The sequence below is a fragment of the Cherax quadricarinatus genome, chromosome 28, assembly GCF_038502225.1.
Source record: "Cherax quadricarinatus isolate ZL_2023a chromosome 28, ASM3850222v1, whole genome shotgun sequence".
Lineage (NCBI taxonomy): Eukaryota > Metazoa > Arthropoda > Malacostraca > Decapoda > Parastacidae > Cherax > Cherax quadricarinatus.
Window position 1 is genome coordinate 2,470,080 of NC_091319.1, and position 15,522 is coordinate 2,485,601.

At 36.6% G+C, this 15,522-nt stretch overlaps 1 protein-coding gene across 14 annotated transcripts in view; it reads right to left on the reverse strand.

Annotated features, from left to right (window-relative positions):
• The window catches only part of LOC128693219 (plasminogen receptor (KT)), a 47,402-nt gene that overhangs the window by 30,362 nt on the left and 1,518 nt on the right, over window positions 1–15,522 (reverse strand). For 7 of the 14 annotated variants that reach the window (XR_008407693.2, XR_011392517.1, XR_008407689.2 and 4 more), the window contains exons 2-5: window positions 10,438–10,548; window positions 9,800–9,930; window positions 8,564–8,673; window positions 8,010–8,131 (exon numbers count right to left, since the gene is read on the reverse strand). Coding sequence is in view for 4 of the 14 variants with exons in the window: in XM_053782725.2 (XP_053638700.1) it covers window positions 8,010–8,131; window positions 8,564–8,673; window positions 9,800–9,930; window positions 10,438–10,515 (441 nt within the window). In the remaining 10 variants the exon portion in view is untranslated. Of the gene's footprint in view, window positions 1–8,000; window positions 8,132–8,563; window positions 8,674–9,799; window positions 9,931–10,437; window positions 10,549–15,522 lie in introns of all 14 variants that reach the window. The other 7 variants (XR_008407690.2, XR_008407688.2, XR_008407687.2 and 4 more) reach the window with 1 other exon arrangement.

Below are 15,522 nucleotides of genomic sequence, written 5' to 3' on the forward strand. Positions count from 1 at the left end.
TAAGAATCTTGTCAAAAGATTTGAATGACTAACTATAGAGATGGAAAATAGCAGTATCTATCAATTCTACAAAATTGGAGTAACTGTTAAATAATGATACATTTTAAACACAAAATTTGGACACAAATATAGTCGAGCACCAGTTTATCAGAGCTATTTGCTTTAGACTTTGGGAAAAACAAATTATTTTTTCTCACTGAATAGAGTGGGGTTTAGTCCCATGGCAAGCCACTCCTAAAGCTTGCAGGCCAGTGCACTAACCAATGCAGTTCAGTCTATCCTTACTGAATTTAAAGAGAGGTTCAGATAAAAGCAAAGGAGCCGAGTGAAGAAAGATGAAGCAACAGCAACTTACCACCAGTTATATGAAAAGTACAAAATATTCAAGAAAAAATGCTACTATTAATACAAACTAAATTGGACATTCATTCCTAAGAGATACAGCTTTCCAGAAGCCTGGAAACCTGTAACTAAGGAATGAATGTGAAATTATAGCCTATGCTCCCAGAGGATGATTCAGGCCCAATCAATAATTCTGAGTAGGCTGAATTGCAGCATTAATGAAATACACCCAAGGGATATAAAAATTATTCTTGACATTGCTGAAAAACTTGGAAGAAAAAATTCTAATTTATTGTTCACTCACTGACCCAGAAGTTCCTGATGTTGTTTTGCATTCGAGTCACAGAAAATGGTGAAAACAACTATGGTGATAATGTTACTGAAGGCACAACTAAGAGAATGAGAAAAACTGTAACTTGGCAGGAAATCAGGAAGATGCAATGCCCAACTGACAAGCCTACCTAAAATTGTGTAACTATATAAAGTAGATGACCCTAATATTATTTGAAGAGACATCAAATGTCTGTCTTCAACAGCCTCCTCATAACACCTACCTCACCACCAGTGTGAAGCGGATGTCACTGACATCTTTATTTACTGAGAAACCAAATGACTCTTTAAGAATAGCTCAAATGATCAGGCCTTCAATAAGGCCACCTGATCTGACGCTAAACCAGAATCCTACACATGTAATCTACGGGTAGTAGCCTCCTCAAACAACTATCTTATCATGAATTAGAGTAGAACTAATAGAACAGAACTGAAACATTTGATCAGTAAGGTATCAGGTGACTAGCTTAAAACTCCTAATTCTTCTCTGTGATATTCACCATAGATAATAATGTATATTATCTCCTGTGACTGTAATACTCGCATCTGTATTCTCTCCAGCTCCCTCAACTACTTCAATATAGACTGTTTAAATCTTCTATGACACCTGTAAATGCATTGGAGATTTGGGAAAAGGGTGCTTGCATCACTTTCCAGTAAGCAATATTTAAAAAAAACTTAATACAGTACTACACAGTAATTTTTAAAGTAATCTTGGTAGCATTAGGCATTATGAATGGATATTTGGAATTAGCAGATCCTGGTCCCTACAAGTTTGGAGAAAAGATGATCAACTGTATTTTTTAAGATATCTAAAAGTTTACATATATTATCAAATGTTTAGAAATGTTTAACCCTTTCAGGGTCCATCCCGTAGATCTACGGCTTTACGTTCAGGGTAGAAACCGTAGATCTACGCCATGAGCTCAGCTCACTCTGATAAACTGTGAGTGGTAAATTTGGGCCTAGATATGAAAGAATACATCTATGTGGTATGTGTGCACCACATAAAACAAATCCTGCAGCACACTGTGTATAATGAGAGAGAAAAAACTGAGACCGTGATTTTCGATTAAAACAGCGAATTTTTAGCGTTTTTTCGTATGTTTTTTTATAATTGTATTTGTGATTTCTTGGTCTCATTTGACAGAATGGAAGACATATTACAGAAATAGAGATGATTTTGATTGGTTTTAGCACTGGAAATGGCTTGAAACTGAGCTCAAAGTAGCAGAAATGTTAAATTTTTGCCGATGTTCAAGAGTAAACAAACGACCTCACACGTCTAATACACGCCAGCTGGTGGGTCTAATATACATTCACAAATGTGGTGATGATATTTATACAATTATTACAATATTGCATAACAGTAAATCTTCTATTTTTTGGTGTGAATAAAAATTCATTATGTGAATAAAAAATCAAAATGAAATTCATTTGTAAAGCCTCAAAACATAACTAATGAACAGAGGAAATGTTAGTTTAGTGCCAGGAATACCTACATTGTTTATTCTGGACCCTATTTTGAAATTGGAATATTTTGAACTTTGTGTTAAATTGGCCAAATTACCAATTTCCGATCACTTTATTTTGTAATTGAAACAGTTGACTTGGCAATTTCTTGTGCTCAATCGATAGAATAGAAGTAATACTAGTGAAATAGCTAAGAATTTGGTCAACTGGAATAATGTAATTGGCCTAAAATGGGAGTCAAAGTCGGCAAAATCGCCGATTCGTAAATATCGCTGACACATCAAAATTCGCGAGAGCATAATTTCGTCAAATTCCCATCAAATTTCATACTTTTTGTTTTATTACCTTCAGAAAAAGATTCTCTACCATTTCATAAGAAAAAATAACAAAATTTTTTTTGAAAATTCTTGGACACTGGTGCACCCTTTGAAATTTGGCCTCTGGACCCTGAAAGGGTTAATAAGACTTACTCTATATAACATATGTCCAAAATACAACATTATACTTCTATGAGCTTTGAAGTAGTTCAAGAAGTATCTTCCCTCAAGGAAATATACTGTACTGTATAGGCATTATTCCAAGAGTTTACCTGGCATCAAATATATAATGCAGACAAGCTGCAAAGCCAGTTGGCTGGAAAACACCCAGAATTCTAATATTTTTGTAATTACACAAAAATATAACTCGATATTTAGTCAAGTATTCTATCTAGATAACTATCAAAGAACAACGAGGCTAAGAGTTTGCCTGTAACATGAATGCAACAACAGCTGTGTCAATTATTGTTTTGCCTCAGGTCATGTATAGGCCATCTCGCAAGTTTTATTATAATGCAGCTTTCAACTTTTTATTTAAAACTATCTATGGTACTTAATGCCTATGAATGCATAAATATATTTTGAGTGAAGACATGTGAACATAAGATACATTTCATATAATTTTACATATTTCATATAGTTTCCTATTTTCTTCTGAAGACATGTGAATGTGCATGCATTTATATAGTGCACTCTTACACACACACACACACACACACACACACACAGGGCCAGGAGCTAGGACTCGACCCCTGCAACCACAAACAGGTGAGTACACGTACACACACACACACACACACACACACACACACACACACACACACACACACACACACACACACACACACACACTGTGTATGTGTGTGTCTTCAACTTCCAACTGTGTCCCCTTGTTACTGTGTCCAATCTCAGGATGTTCCAGAGATTGGACACAGTAACAAGGGGACACAGTTGGACGTTGAAGACACAGATGAATCACGGGGATGTTAGGAAGTATTTCTTCAGCCACAGAGTAGTCAGGAAGTGGAATAGTCTGGGAAGCGAAGTAGTGGAGGCAGGATCCATACATAGCTTTAAGCAGAAGTATGATAAAGCTCACGGTACAGGGAGAGTGACCTAGTGTCAACAAGTGAAGAGGCGGGGCCAGGAGCTTGGACTCGACCCCTGCAACCTCAACTAGGTGAGTACAACTAGGTGAGTACACGTACACACAGACACAGACACACACACAGACACACACACAGACACACACACACACACACACACACACACACACACACACACACACACACACACACACACACACACACACACACACACACAATGTTCATACAAGTCTCAAAGAAGAAAGATGAATAATTGTATGAAAAGAAAGGCAAAAAACTGCACATGATACAACAGTAGACATGAATTTACTTGAGAAATAACTTATTATTAGAGAGCAGAGAGTTCTGGGAAAAAGAGGTAAGATGACGTGCAGTAGGAACAACTGTAGGGAAAATTATGGTGAAGAAGGTAACCTTAGTGGTTGAAATTCGTACAATTCAATGTTTAGCAATACACAAGAAAAGAACCTTTCAATATGCTAAGAAGACTACTTAAAATGAGGAAACCATTGTAAATGAACAATTAAATTTATCAGTCAAATTTCTTAATGTGATGACTTTATGAATCAATACACTAAAGCAACAAATTCTAGTGAGAGAAGGCAACACAATACAAGACCTAGTATTCACTAGAAAACTTCAGTGTCAAATAATGGAACCCAACTGGTAAAATCAAGCATGGTGTATTGGAGAAAATCTATTACAAGGTATAATGTGGGGGTCAAATTATTTTTTAGGCATACGAGTTTCTGTGCATTAACATCAGCACATTATAGCTTTCAGGTATCAACGATGAACATCTAAGAGCTTCCAACAAATGTGTGTGTTTAATCAGAATGAGTGTAGACAAGTGATTTTGGTACTTGATGTGCTGCTGGAATATGAGTAAGATATATACCAAGGGATTTAGAGAAATCAGTTAGCCATACTCAAGTTCTGGAGATGGGAAATCAAGAGCCTGCACTTTAAAAATTGTGGCGATGTTGCAATTCAACGTTACATATGAATTGTGATGTCTGTGCACTTCTAGCATGAATGAGTGTGGTTAATGTGTTTCCATATTACCACTCATACACACAGGTCTCCCTCCACATTCGCAAGGGTTAGGGAATCGTGGCCCACCACATTCACGAGGGTTAGAGGATCAAGACCCTCGTAATAATATACTAATAGCATTTACTCTGCCAAACAATACTGCTTCCTTGACCTGTTGAACCATGAACAATCATAAAACACATGAAAACATCGTAGATATTGTATATACACATTATGACTGGGTGGCTGGGCATTCACGAATGTTCGAAGCCCGAGAAAGTGGAACTCACGAATGTGGAGGGAGACCTGTATACTTTCCATGTATGGATGTCAGCTTCTACCCCATCAGGACCCCATGCAACCAGAAACTACTGTGCCTTCACTGAGGAGACACCTTAACCATCATACTGGACAGATATCCATTTAGTGCAGTGTGCAATTTTCTATGAGCAAATTAATATCACAATTCCTGAGAGAAACCTCAGTCATTCTAAAGTTTTCATTAATAAAATTAGGACTCTTAACCAGCATAACAACAAAATGTTAAGCCTTGATGTGGACTCATTAGTTACCAATGTGCCTGTCAATGTTGCACTAATAATCTTAGAAGAAAAACTGTTGCTTTTTCATGATAAATTGCAAATACTAGTTGCATAAATCATTACCATAACAATACCATGCACACTTTTATTGCCAAAAATATGGATGCACTATGAGAAATCTGCTTTTGCCTGTAGTATAGTATTTAAAACTTTGAAGAAAATGTACTCCCTAAGATCAAATCTAATGGAATGCACTAGTTCAGATATGTTGGCAATATTTTTACTATATGGAATGATGAATGAGCTTATTTGTCAAATTTAAAGTCATATGAGAAACCAAAATGAAGCTACCAATATTGGATATAACAACAAAAAGAATTATGTATCCCAGTCTAAGGGTGGTTAGGAAGTGAAACAATCTGGATGAGTAAGTGATGGAAACTGATTTCATACCTTGTTTTAGGAGAATTTACATGAAGGACAATGAGACCACAAAGTTTGACTAATTTTAAGTAACTGAAAGACTGGACTAGGAGCTGAGACTCGACCTTTGTAACACAATCAGGTGTGCTAAACATTGGAAATTTTTAAAATAAAAACAAAACTAAAAAACACAAACATACAAAAACTCACTCTCATTCATTCTCTCACACATACACATATGTGCACACACATAGCATTTAGGAACCTCATAGGTGCTACCCATTCCTGAGTATGCAGCATAGTGAGCAACCTTTACCTAGTAAAGCATAAATTTCAGAAAGTTTAAAGGAGTGCAGCTAGACTGGAATCTGAACTGAGGAGGCTGAGCTATGAAGAAAAAACAAGAAAGGACATGATCATTACAACCACAAAATAAAATACTCTGAGGCATAAACAAAGTAGACTAGGACAAGCTCACTCTCAGATATGTAACAAGACCAAGAGGACATGGATGACGTTACACACCCAATGAGCCACAGGGAGGTCAGAAAATATTTCTTCAACATTAGAGTGGCAAAATAAAATGAACTGAACAGTGACACAGGGTTTAAAAATTAGATTTGACAGGGCTTTTTCACTTAAAACAGTTGAAAATTAAGGTGAACCAGGAGTTAAGGCTAATGAAACTCCTCTCAAAAAAATTAAATATATAAACAGGTAATCATACACTGGAAGGTAAAAGACTAAGATGCCTAAAATAAATACTAGATAAAAAAAAAAATCACATACATATTATTCAATTCTGCTTCATTAATCATTAATACACAGACAATCATGATACATGCACTGATTGGAACTTATCCAAAGTAATAAATAAGAAATGTACCAACTATATCTTGAATGATAAAAATATTTGAGTAAGCATATAATCTGCTATACATTAAAAAAATGCAACGTTTTTAACAATTTATATATGTAATGAAATTTAATTTAAGAAAAGCTCTTTATGATACCTTGAATGTTCATACAATTTACTTCGCAAAATTATTATAAACGGAAGTATCAGAGCCTCAAATTTAGGGATAAATTCTCACACATTTTTTGACATCAAACCTAACCAAGAGGCTAGAAAGATCAACTGAAACCAAAGAATGGTATATGAAAGGTATACAACAATCTGTCAAAGAGAGGCAAGTGGTGAGGGAGTTTGAGAAGTTACCTCGAGTGAACTCCAAGATGGCAGTGATTACCTTGGAAGAGATTAAGGCTACTTAAAACTTATCAAAACTCTCTCTTGGAAGCCTCAAGAAAAAAAAAACACATTTAAAGTGTAATTACAGTTATACCTACAGTACAGTACCAAACTTAAGCATAGTAGCTTAATATATTAACACAAGTACTGCACAACAGATTCCTAGAGACACATTATATTTCAATATTAAGTTTAACCTACCATACTTTAACTTAATTTGAGATGTTACTCGAGTTTTCAATCTTATAAAAAATAAGGAAGTAACAATAACAAAGTGTTAAAGGAAGCAGAATATAGAGATAAAAGCAAGTAGAGATTAACAGGAATGACAACAATTAATTTTGCATATGAGCAGTAAAACCGATCTGTAATACAGTAAAAACATCAAAGAATAATTTTTAATATGTTTCACAGTGAGTCTGTAATATTGTTAATAATGTGATCTTAACTTCCATATAAAATGACAAAGACCTTTGAAGGGTACACAAAAGCACATTACTGATGTATTCAGCATAATAAAAAGAATAAGAGGGTCAAGAAAATTTCCTGATGTTAATGTCACATGAATATAGCAAATTTATAATTAATAGATAACATTATCTGAATATGACAAGAGATCAAACACCAAGTGACACCTAGGCATCCATAAAACAAATGAGATTTTTTTATACAAGGATGATTGCAAAATACTACTTTGTAAGTTTTCTGATATTTTCAATGCTTGGACAAGGAACTTGCAGAGAAAATTTTAGGAAACGTATGCCCGGTAAAGCAATATTAAGCATTTAAACAATCCATCTTATCTTAATCTTCATAATCTAATTCTTGTTAACAGTTCATAAACAATCAAAATTGTCTTTGTACTATCCAAAGTTCATAAATGATTACTGGATCTCACATGGATTGATAAATGTCCTAAAGGAAACCTAAAGAATCATTCTGTATGGGTTTTTATTCTACACAGTCACTACTATAGGACCTATTATTTTTATGAATTACCAGAAATGATTACTCCACTAACAATAAAACAGGATGTATGTATGGATGTATGTATGGATGTATGTATGGATGTATGTATGCATGTATGTACGGACATATGTATGTATAAACTAAAAATATTTCGTTCAGAGATTAACCCCTCCTTAACCAAAATTCAACAATAATTAACCTAAATAAATACTTCATGAACCTTGTTAAGTCGCTTGGTCTCCTCCTGTCGTTCACGAGCCTCATCAATTGAAGCAGGGGTTGGAACTCCCATGGGAAGAGACAACAGGTCATGCTCAAACATAATGATGTTCTCAGCTTCCACTGGAAGAAAATACAAGTATTGTAGATCATTTGTGACCAAAATGCAAAGGAATACTGAAACAGATGTTCATCCAGACCTCTTTTCAAATTTAACATTTTTATAAATGTACTATCAGCAAATCTTAAGTTTTTAATGTCATTAATGTTTATGAATTTAATCAAGCTGAAAATTTGGGGTAAATAAATGAATATTGTCCAGATAAACCCACTCTGAAATTTGTTAAAACAAATGCAGCAGTGTATAATAATAAAAAAATATTATAAAGTTCTAAATATGAAGTGGATAAAATATTCCAGCTCACATCAAATAAAATTTAACCTTTTTTTTAACACACTGGCCATTTCCCACTGAGGTAGGATGACCCCATATAAAAGGAAAAAAACATTCACTGCAAATATATATTGCATGAGATAACTCATAGTTAAACCTACTTTTAATTCTGTTGATCTTGGATCCATAGGCCAAGTCTGCCTGATATGCCAAAACAAAGGTAAGAGGAAGAAGTGGAACCAGTGTACCAGGCTTCCGCGTGCGGCGAAACCTGAAAGGGTCGTGCACTGTAGTCACTGCTTTCAGAAGACAATTATTTTCAATAGTTTTAATATTTTTCAAATCTAAAATAAAAAGCATTTGTATGCTATTGTCAAACAATACTTAGCATACAAAACTAGATTTTAAGAGTACATCGAGCCCTCTAATTAACAAACCAATAAGGGAGCAGGTGTATAATATTGTTGATTGTCTGAAACTTCCCAATTATGAAATTAATTTTTCACTATAATCTTCTGAACCAGCTGACCTGGTCCGCTGGTTTTGAACACAACCAGACACTAAGAATACCGGTATTGTACTACAGTATAATACTGTACTGCCTAGTAATTTCAAAGTACATACTGTATATAATTTACAGTAAATTTACTTACCCTCTCATAGTGAAGATGAAGTGTCACCTGTAGTGACTGATAGTAGTAGAGACTTGGAATAGCTTTCATTTTGAGTCAGAAGAGATGTAAAGCTCCACTAGCATCTACACTAAAGTGCCTAGTCTGTAATACTGTACTTGCTTCTACAAATATCAGACTGTTTCTTAACACCACATTCCTAATATGTATCCAAATGCCACTGAGACACCAAACTCAATCTTCCTTACTAGTTCAAGTTTCTAAAGATTAACAGTGGGTACCACATGTTTCCTCCAGGCACCATCACTTACTTTAGAAGACACTGTTAACTGCACTTAGTAGTTTAATAAAGTCACACAAAATGCTCTACATCCAGGAAAAATTGGAGACTGAATGACAAGTTTGTGTGAGCGCAAACTGTCAACTTACATGGGAGGCCTACTGTTCAGGGAACAGTGAAAAGAGATGGATGTGACTGCTCTGGCCCATACCAGACATACATTAGAATTATTGTACATGCTCTGATGATTCAAAAGACAACTGGACACTACTGCTATGAACAAAATCTGGAATTATGGACTATCTATTCCAATGGTTCCAACATTTGTCCAGCCACTTATTTTTGCCTAAAATTGCCAAAATCCATCAATGAGAGGTTTTACTGTCATCAAATCATTACAAATAAATACAATGATAGTATCTGACATATTTATTAACACACTAAGATTACACTAAATCTCAAACACCTAAAGAGAATAAACTCACCCAGTTACCATTCCTATAGCAGCAACAGCATAAAAAGTTCCAAACCAATATAAAAGTTCTCTGGATCGTGCTATCTGCAGCGACATCATTTTCTCACGCATTTCATTCTGCATATGGATCTGTCTCTCAAGCTGTGAAAACAAATAAATTAAAATTAAAATATTGCATTAAGTTGAATACTGAATTTCATGGACTAGATGAAATCAAAAGGAAAACAGAGCCTCATACCATACTAAAATGATCTGTTTGTACCTTTTAAGTACATATTCTTAATCAGCTTAAAATTTAAGCAATTTTAAAAATTCACTCAAAAATGGCTAAAAAAAAAAAAAAAAAGCTTTTTTTTTTTTTGTGGCAAAAAATATTGTCTTTAAAAATGGGAAATAGGTATGATGGAACTATTTGTGGAATAACGGCTTCAAACATAACATGAAAAAATCCTGCATATTGTATATTTTAAGTCATAATTAATGAAATCCAGTTACAAGAAATTCATTTTCATCTTCCCAATTAACAGTAAAATTTGAATAAAATATGAGAATAAAATTTCTATGAGCAGTTAGACTATGATATTAAAAACAAAAACTAAAATAAGAACTGTGTAAAAGAAATACATGTGCTGTTGTTGCTTTACTTACTTGAACTCTCTGAGTTTCTAGCATAAATTCCTGGTTTCTACGTGTAGCCTCCATCATGGATTTGTTGACGTTGCCCATCTTGGAAGATTAGGATGCAATTAGCTCAACTATCTGAAAATAAATTTCCTATATAATTTCAGTGTGACTGTATATAAAATATTTTGGAAACACACAAAATTAAATTATAAAATAAATACAAATGTGAACTCTCTATACATGCATAAAATTAACATACACAGTGTGAATATATTTAGTGAAAGACTAACCCATAAAAAATATGAATGATTTAGCTTGAAGCAAATAGTAAGAGGTCTCATATAACAGAGGTGTGACTCTTAGCATAAAAAAAACAGTGCAGCAAGATATTCTGGACATTGGTCGTCAACACTTTTTTATGTGGTTGAACTTCAGTAGCTCTGTCCACCACTTTAACTCTGTCCATTATTACAATCAGGGGAAAGGCAGGCAGGCAGGCGGGCGGGCATGCGTGTGCGTGTGCGTGTGCGTGTGTGTGTGTGTGTGTGTGTGTGTGTGTGTGTGTGTGTGTGTGTGTGTGTGTGTGTGTGTGTGTGTGTGTGTGTGTGTGTGTGTGTGTGTGTGTGTGTGTGTGTGTGTGTGCGTCACACAATCCATGGAGAATAGTAAGTTTATTTAACCCGTAAACGGTCCAAACGTATATATACGTTTTTTCAACATTTGAAAGTATGTAAAAAAAGTAGATTTTTTTTTTTTGTACATTTGAAAACGTGTAAAAAAACTTATCTACTTTTTTTTTTTGTTATATTTGAAAATATGTAAAAAAAACGTAGATCTACTTTTGGAGCACTACGCATGTGAACATAGATCTGCTTGGACCGTTTACAGGTTAAGTACAGGTCCACATAAGTACAATCATCATACATAGTAACGTACTGATGAGGGGAAAAAGGCGAGTGATGCACTGAGGAGTCTGTGGAGATAAAGAACGTTATCCATGGAGGTGAAGAGGGAAATGTATGAGAGTAAAGTGGTACTAATGCTCTTATATGGGTGTAAAAAATGGGTGGTGAATGTTGCAACAAGGAAAAGGCTGGAAGCAGTGGAGATGTCATGTCTAAGGGCAATGTGTGGTGTGAATATTTGCAGAGAATCTGTAGCATGGAGATTAGGAGTAGGTGCAGGGTTTCTAAAAGTATTATCTAGAGGGCTGAGGAGGGGTTCTTGAGGTGGTTTGGACATTTAGAAAGGATGGAATGAAATAGTGACTTAAGAGGACGTACAAATTTCTACTGGAAAGAAGGCAGGGTAGGGGTCATCCTAGGAAAGTTTGGAGGGAGAGGGGGGTAAAAGAGGTTTTGTGTGCGAGGGGCTTAGACTTCCAGCAAGCATGTAAGAGTGTTTAGGAACGAGTGGAGGCAAATGGTTTTTATGATTTGCTGTACTGTTGAAATGTGAGAAATATAACATTAATGAAGGGATTCAGGGAAACCTGCAAGCCAGAATTGAGTCCTGGTTGTGGGAAGTACAGTGCCTGAGCTCTGAAGCAGGGGTGGATATATGTTGCAGTTTTTGTTCTATAGTGTTGGCATGACTCTGGCAAGACAGTGATAGAGTGATGATGAGAAAGTTTCTTCTTTTTCGGATCACCCTGCCTCAGTGGGAAACAGCCGATGTGTTAATAATAAAAAAGTAACATATGCAGTACAGTGGACCCCCGCATAGCGAACGCCTTGCATAGCGAACATTCCGCATAGCGAACGCTTTGATCGCTAAAATTTTGCCCCGCATAGTAGACAAAAACCCGCTCAGCGAACTTCGTCCGAGACGCGTCCAATGTGCGGCCTCAGCCAGCCTCACATGTGCCGCCTGTCCCATTGTTTACCAGCTAGCCTCCGCGGTAACATTCAAGCATACACTCGGAATATTTCGTATTATTACAGTGTTTTCGGTTCTGTTTGTTGAAAATAAGTGACCATGGGCCCCAAGAAAGCTTCTAGTGCCAACCCTGTGGTAAAAAGGGTGAGAATTAGTATGGAAATTAAGAAAGATTTTGAAGGGTTTGGGGCTAACCCTGAGAAGCCTATGCCAGTTGTGGAATCCATTGTGCCTACTTCAAAAATTAAGGAAATGTGTGCACAGTGGGTTGAACTGCAAACCTTTATGGATGAAAATCACCCTGACACAGCTGTTGCAAGGCGTGCTGGTGACTATTTCAATGACAATGTTATGGCCCATTTTAGACAAATCGTAAAGGAACGGGAGGTACAGAGCTCTATGGACAGAAAGAAGTCCAGTGACTCTGAAGCTGGTCCTAGTGGCATTAAAAGAAGAAGGGAAGTAACCCCGGAAAAGGACTTGCCTCCTCAAGTGTTAATGGAAGGGGATTCCCCTTCTAAACACTAACACACTCTCTCCCCTCCTCCCATCCCATCAATCATCACCAGATCTTCAATAAAAGTAAGTGTCATGTAATTGTGCATGCCTTTTTCAGTTTGTGTGTACTAAAATTAACATTTTTTTGTGGTAAAAAAATTTTTTTTTCATACTTTTGGGTGTCTTGCACGGATTAATTTTATTTCCATTATTTCTTATGGGGAAAATTAATTCGCATAGCAAACATTTCGCATAACGACCAGCCCTCTTGCACGGATTAAGTTCGCTATGCGGGGGTCCACTGTAGTTGCAAACAAGCGACAAACGATGCAAAATAACTACAGGGGGAGTTTAATGATAGCTCTAGGCCTTTCATATTGCAATCAACACATCATCAGGAGCTTCTGATGTTGCAGAAATAGAGTAAAGGTTTAAAGATATCATCCAACTCCCCCTGTGGTTATTTTGCAAAGTAACATGTGTGTCAATTACCTAGGATGACGCAAAAAAAAAAAAGTCTTGTAATATCTTGTTATTTAAAGCCTAGCTGTAAGTTATACTAGGAATCAATCATGAACATATGTTTAAAAGTTAAAATAGCTAGGTAACTCAACTGTCTGAAAATCAGTAACAATAAAAGGAGACACAGTAGGAATAACATAACAATAAAAGGAGACACAGTAGGAATAACAAACTGAGTTATTAACACTAAAGAGAGCATCAGCTTACAAGAACAGGTACACTAAAGTAATTCATCCTGGCCTAAACATTCTCTTGGATCCAAGTCCACTATCTTACAGGAGTCAAGGAAGAACTAAAAGTCATAAATAAAATTAAAAGAAACCCAAAATATTTCTTTTCTTATGCCAAATCAAAGTTAAGAACAACTTCCAGTACTGGGCCCCTATTTAGACAATATGGGTCCTTCACAGATGACAGCAAGGAAGTGAGTGAGCTACTCAAGTCCCAATATGACTCAGTTTTTAGCAAGCTGCTAACCAGATTGAGAGCCGAAGACTTAAATGAATTCTTTATGAGGGGGACACAGAATTTGGAAGACTCAAAGCTATCTGATATTATCCTGACACCAAATGACTTCAAAAAGGCGATAAATGACATGCCAATGCACTCTGCCCCAGGCCCAGACTCATGGAACTCCGTGTTCATCAAGAACTGCAAGTAGCCCCTATTATGTGCTTTTAACATCCAATGGAGAGGGAGCATGGACACAGGGGTCGTCACACAGCTGCTAAAAAAACAGATATAGCCCCACTCCACAAAGGGGGCAATAAAGTAACAGCAAAGAACTACAGACCGATAGCACTAACATCCCATATCATAAAAATCTTTTTAAGGGCTCTAAGAAGCAAGATCGCCACCCACTTAGTTACACAACCCAGGGCAACATGGGTTAGGAGCAGGTTGTTCCTGCCTGTCCCAACTATACTGGACCACTATGACAAGGTCCTGGATACTCTAGATGACAAACAATATGCAGATGTAGTATACACAGACTTTGCAGTAAAGCAATAGCAAAGAACTACAGACCGATAGCTCCAACATCCCATATCATAAAAATCTTTGAAAGGGTTCTAAGAAGCAAGATCGCCACCCACTTAGATACCCATCAGTTACACAACCCAGGGCAACATGGGTTTAGAGCAGGTAGCTCCTGCCTGTCCCAACTACTGGACCACTTTGATAAAGTCCTGGATGCTCTAAAAGATAAACAAAATGCAGATGTAGTATACACAGATTTTGCAAAAGCCTTTGGCAAATATGACCATGGTGTAATAGCGCACAAAATGCGTGATAAAGGAATAACAGGAAAAGCTGGTAGATGAATCTATATTTCCCAACAAATAGAACACAAAAAGTAGTAGTAAACAGAGTAAAGTCTGAGGCGGCTACAGTGAAAAGCTCTGTTCTACAAGGCACAGTACTTGCTCCCACTCTGTTTCTCATTCTCATATCTAACATAGACAGGGAGGTAAGCCAAAGCACCGTGTCTTCCTTTGCAGATGGCACCTGAATTTGCGTGACAGTATCCTTCATTGAAGACACTGCAAGACTCCAGGCAGACATCAACCAAATCTTTAAATGGGCCGCAGAAAACAATATGAAGTTCAATGATGAGAAATTTCAACTACTCTGATATGGAAAACATGAGGGGATTAAAAATATATTGGAGTATAAAATAAATAATGAGAACCTTCGAAACTAGGGATGCCAAGCCGATGATGACACTCTTCAAGGTCGCTTGTTTTATCTAAGCTGGAATATTGCTGCACACTAACAGCACCTTTCAAGGAAGGTGAAACTGCTGACTCAGAAAACGTACAGAGAACCTTCACAGCACACACAACTGCGATAAAACATTTTAATTACTGGGAATGCTTGAAGCTCCTAAACCTGTACTCCCTAGAATGCAGGCAGGAGAGATACACGATTATATACACTTGGAAAATCCTAGAGGGATTAGTACCAAACTTGCACACGAAAATCACTCCCTACAAAAGCAAAAGACTCGGCAGACAATGCAACATCCCCCCCCAATGAAAAGCACGGGCACCACTAGCATGATAAGAGACAACACAATAAGTGTCAGGGACCAGGACTGTTCAATTGCCTTCTAGCATACATTAGAGGGATTATCAATAGACCCCTGGCTGAACTCATGAAGGCGCTGAACAGGCACCTAAAGTCAGTACCTGACCAGCCGGGTTGTGGTTC